At 40.8% G+C, this 5,115-nt stretch overlaps 1 protein-coding gene across 1 annotated transcript; it reads right to left on the bottom strand.

Moving 5' to 3' along the window:
* Positions 1-617: 617 nt before the first annotated feature.
* etaa1a (ETAA1 activator of ATR kinase a) lies at positions 618-4,885 on the bottom strand. Its single transcript, XM_014131300.3, has 6 exons — positions 4,572-4,885; positions 4,045-4,179; positions 3,852-3,931; positions 3,497-3,606; positions 1,664-3,393; positions 618-1,375 (listed from the first exon to the last, which is right to left on the bottom strand). Exons 1-6 carry the CDS (start codon positions 4,711-4,713, stop codon positions 1,251-1,253), a joined length of 2,322 nt encoding a protein of 773 aa, XP_013986775.2. The 5' UTR covers positions 4,714-4,885; the 3' UTR covers positions 618-1,250.
* Between the last annotated feature and the right edge of the window lie 230 nt (positions 4,886-5,115).

Below are 5,115 nucleotides of genomic sequence, written 5' to 3'. Positions count from 1 at the left end.
ATGAAACTATTGAAATCATAATACAGGTCTATAAATTAATTGGCATAGCACCATTGTCTTATGGTATCAATTAACAGTCTTAATTTAAAAACGTACATTATTTTGAAAGAATATCTAAAAAAATTTACATACAGGGTACATGTACATACCAGGATATCCGGTCACAATGTGGACAGACATTTTACTTGCATGTCTAGATGCAACAGCTATGTGGGCACAATCAAAATGTGGATAAGATCAAGAAAGGTTAGATAGGTATAAACAAGGCTTAAACCATGGGTGCATCCTAAATGGCACACTACTCCCTATTTAGTTCCCTATGGGCCCTGGTCAAAAGTAGTGCACTATACAGGGAATAGGGTGCCATTTGGGATGCAATACCATCTCTGTTGAACACACTACTCATTACTATGTGTGCCGGTCCTAAAGGAACTCATTGTACTGTGTTGACTGTTGCATCATACTGGTTATTTTGTGCGTAGTGACAGTAGTTCTTACATTTCTTCTTGTGGAATACAACAATTGAGTGTATGCTAAAGGAAGTGTGACCTTCCATGACACAGAAACAAAAGGACACTAGATGTCACTGCTGTACACAACATAGTATTGTCTGGAAAAAGGGGAGGAATCCTTTCGCAACTTTAATATCTGTGTGCCATCTTTTGAGGCAGTTTCATTTTTGTGCAAATGACAAACATAAACAATGTAAAAACATTTTTTAAATAAAATATATAAAACATATGATCGTTTTTTCTGACTGAGCACAAGGCGACTCGTGTTTTATATCAGAAAACTGCTCATGTTGTGATGCTATGTAATTTACACAACTGATATACAATATAATGAAAAGGCTTAGCCTATTCTGCAAACGCAACTGATAACATACTCCCTGAAAAGAGGTTATTGATTATTTTAAAAAGTTGATTTATTAACAGTTGTGTTAATACATTCATGTAAATAAGAACATTTATATTAATACTATTAAAATCTTATTCAGGAATGGATTGAGTGATGTAAATTATGAGACAAAGGCACAGCAGCTCTACCCTCGTACAACCATCCTGGACTAGCGAGCTTACATTCTGTTTTGCTAAGAGATCAGGATGGTAGTACGAGGCTACAACAACTCTATAGCAGGTTTACTTTAAAGAGCTCTGTAAGGTCAGTCTAGCACAAGTCAGCGTTTAGAGTAAGCCAACACTGTCCAACTAGAATTCTGAATCTTCTTGTATATGTGCACTGTACCAGAATCAGGTTGGAGCCCTTAGGTTGTGGGCCGTCTGCATCCGTTGCCGTCTCTTCTCCATGGCCTGCTGTTTCTTCAGTTCAATCTCCAGCACAGAACATTTCCCAGCTGCTTGGGTTGAAGCGGAAGCTGAAAATAAATAATAGGCAGATGAGTCAGGAGGGTTACACCATCATTGATTCTCAGTGAAGTACAAGTCTAATGAATATTACTATTTTATCACAGCAATAGAAGGGTTCAGTATTCTGGGGCCAAATGAAAGTGAGTAAATGCTTTAATCCAACGTCCACAATTTTTTCCAAATTTGAACCTTGCATTGACGTCAATACGCTTACACGTTTCAAGTTGAGATTCGTGCCTTTTTCACAGCTGCATAACACATTTCTTTACCATCTCAGACAATTCAAGGTAGCTTACCTTTGTTGGTCCCAGGGATGACAGGGTTGGACGTGCAGCCAGACGCTCTCTTAAAGGTGAACCGAGTGGGGGTTTCAGTCACATTGACAGGTGACGGGAATGACGACAGCCGCGCTCCACTCCCAGTGCCTTGTTGATTAGCTGTGCTCCCAGCTACACAAGTGCTTTTGACCCAAGTACTTTCGTATGGCCCTTCTCCTGCTGCAGGGTTCTGTGGCCTATATGTGGAGTTAGAGGTAGCATTTCCAGCTGAGGCATTGTAACTCGGTCTTTTACAACCAGAGACCACAGTAACAGGTACTTTGTTGTTATTGAGAGAGTGGGTGGAAGTGCTACCGTTCCCGGGGGCCGATTGTGAATAAACTGAAATGTTGGGATATTTGGATTGTGTGGTCTCGGTCGTTTGATTTACATTGTATCTGCTGCTATTCAAAGGTGCAGAGACAGGGACAAACGTGTGTCTTTCGGTCTGATTACTGGGCAGGGATTGGGAGCGTGTGAAAACAGGGTCCTCCATGCTCTGTACCTGGCTTTCCAGGTTATCACATGCTTGGCACAATAGGTCATCGTCTTTGTCATCCCAGATGGAGTCAGAAGCAAAGAGAGAGTCCAAGTCGTCCTCTGGGATGACACCGTGGCTAGCTGGGGCCTTGATGATACCTGTTCCCTTCATATTGTTGTTCTCTGTGGGCTTGTGGCAAGAGCTATTATCAACCTGAAGGGGCAACATTGAATAAGAGTTGGAGGTTGTGGTGCTCGAGCTGGTTGAGATCGATGTACTTTGAAAAAGAGGCACCTGCGGCCAAGCCTTTATTCCATTAGACTGGTGCTGCGTTTGCTGGCTAAGTTGGTAACCGGACTCCATAGACGGAGCTTTGTTGATTGGAAAGAGACTTGGTTGGTTTTGCTGTACGTTCCTATGTGGTGCTGGTTTGACAGTGTCGGGGACATTCCCTGCTTTTGGTAATGCCTCCGAGAGGATACTTTTCGCTTGTACATTAGGATTTGCTTCAAGCGTGAAGGTTTTTCTGTTTTTCACAATTTCATTCTGTCCTTTAGACACAGCTGGTTTTATGTCTCTACTTCCTTGAAGAGCATTTTTGGAAATGGCTGAGGGGTTGATGTTTTCATGTTTTGTTTCATTCGACCCTCTTTGGGTTGAACAATGATTAGGAGCAGCAAAGAGCTCTGGGTTTTGGGTCATCTCAAAAACCAGCGAGTCATCCAGCAGATCGTCATTTTCCCAGTCGTCGTCAAAGTTATTATTTGCTGAGCTTCTTTTGACAGGATGCGATGAGGAGACGGTCGAAGTGTGGCCATGTATGGAATCTGGATATTTTCCAGGAATTACTTTGGAGGACACAGTGGGAGCAGTCTTCACCTCCAAGGACAGAGGCAACAAATTCTGACTTAAGTTACCACTTATGTGTTGAGTTGGTCCATCAAATAAAAAATCCATATCATCTTCCATCTCATGGTCTGGAGGTATCTGGTCTTTGGAGTTCCTCATGTTGTTTGTTTTAAGGGCGGACTGTGTGCTTTCAGGTGTGACATTACTCAGTAAGGGCGGAGGCTGGTTCTCGTTGCCATCTAAATCCAATATGTCCTCCGAGTCTGACAGAAGCTCCAAACTCTGCTTGTGCATATCATTGACTCGTTCTTCGTCTTGCCTTAACATGTTGAAATCAAACTGTTTCGCCAACTTTAAAAGGTCGTCCACTCCATTTGGCCTGTAGGGAAATAAATATAAAAATGTAGATATTTGCAAGTGACAAGCTCTGTTTTAATAACTGTACAATGTAGGAGAGTATGTTATGTTGTCTTGGGGAATACCTTGGGGATTTCTTCTTGGCCCTGGGCTGCTGCATCTCTGGGGTGCAGGGAATAGCACTGTCTCCAATCCACTGGAGCAAGGATGACTCTGGAACTACAGGTCTCCCATGCTTAAATAAGATCAAATTATACTAAATATTACTACAGTAAATATTTCAGCGCAACATAACATAGTATTTGTGAGTATTGAACAGCACTATACTAAGAAAGAGCCCAATGAAGATTGGCTATATGATGAAGTATGAGAAAAAAAATCACATCACAGGGTCTAGTAATGAACATTGTTCTAGTTTCAACATTTTAAAACATTTATTTGATGGCACACTTGTGGCTAGCTAGCCAGAGTGTTACCAACCTTGGGAGCTATCCTGTTGACGATTTCGGAAATGTCCACAATTCCAACATTTGCAGAGTACTTCTTGCCTCTTTTGCTAACTAAGAAGGAACATGAAAAAAGTTAAGACAGATACGCTGAGGTAAACTTTAAAAATGTAACACTGCGTAGCCTGGCTACATGTATAGTTATATTGACATGTAAATATAATTGCCTGTCCTAAGGGGTGATGGGGAATTGGCATCCCAAACGATATCCTGTTGAAGTTCTGATTCATTCATTGGTGACTCTCCTTTGTTGAATACATTGTTGTATCTTGATCTTGTCACACGAGTGGGCGTCTTGAAATCTGATGTTAGATATGTGAATGATTATGTCATTGGCACACGTGGTAACAGTTAGCTAACTAACTAGCTAAACAAAAAAGTAGCTAGCTACATGCCATTAACTCCTAGCTAGTTAGCAAACTAAACTTCCTTCAACATGGAGTGGAGTTTACTCAGCTACTAGCTAGCTAGCTTTGGGCACCATCTAACTCGAACACAGCTAATGTTATATAAGTTAACTAGCTAGCACAAGTAACGTTAGTAGATCAACACTGTACATGAGCTATGTACGGTACATAGTTAATACGCTGTTTTCATAGCTTACGGGCTACAGGTATAGCTATTTAGCTAGCTACTTAGCTGAATCAGTGTCTGATCATTTCAACACATCATTCGTGGCTTGCAAGCTACTGACCTTGACAGGTTTTTGGAGAATCAACGAGAGATGGAGTTGCTTGCGTTTGTTTGGGGCTTCTTCTCAGTCTGTTTGTTTTCGGTTTCCCTCCACCTTGCATGCTCTCGTCTGTCATATTGTTCGCAGGGATAGTAGCTGGCATTTATAGTGAAACTTTATATAAAGATATGTAGGTACCAGAATGTATTTAAATACATCATGTAATAGCGAAATGTAGACAAGTTGTTTTGGAACAACATCAGCGATTCAAACATTCCGCCATGATTCAGTCCGACTTCCGTTTCAGAACGTTTATTTTCTTCGGAGGGCATCCAATTTGCGTTGTTGCTGCGCATCACATGCGTCACAAGCATGCATAGAGATACAACTAAAATAACTACTGTTCCGAATTGGAAATGTTAGCTTTGTTATGAATTATTTTGTTACATTTGGTTAAATAAAGGATACATTAAATTATTCTTATTATTATTTATCTCTATATTCAATAGCATAGTCCATGTGTATTATGTGGTCTAGATCTTTATATGGCACAGCTTTCTCTGAA

Source organism: Salmo salar, chromosome 12 (assembly GCF_965601325.2).
Source record: "Salmo salar chromosome 12, fSalSal1, whole genome shotgun sequence".
Classification (NCBI taxonomy): Eukaryota; Metazoa; Chordata; class Actinopteri; order Salmoniformes; family Salmonidae; genus Salmo; species Salmo salar.
Note: the sequence above shows the minus strand (reverse complement) of the source record. Positions and strands in the feature narration are given on the sequence as shown.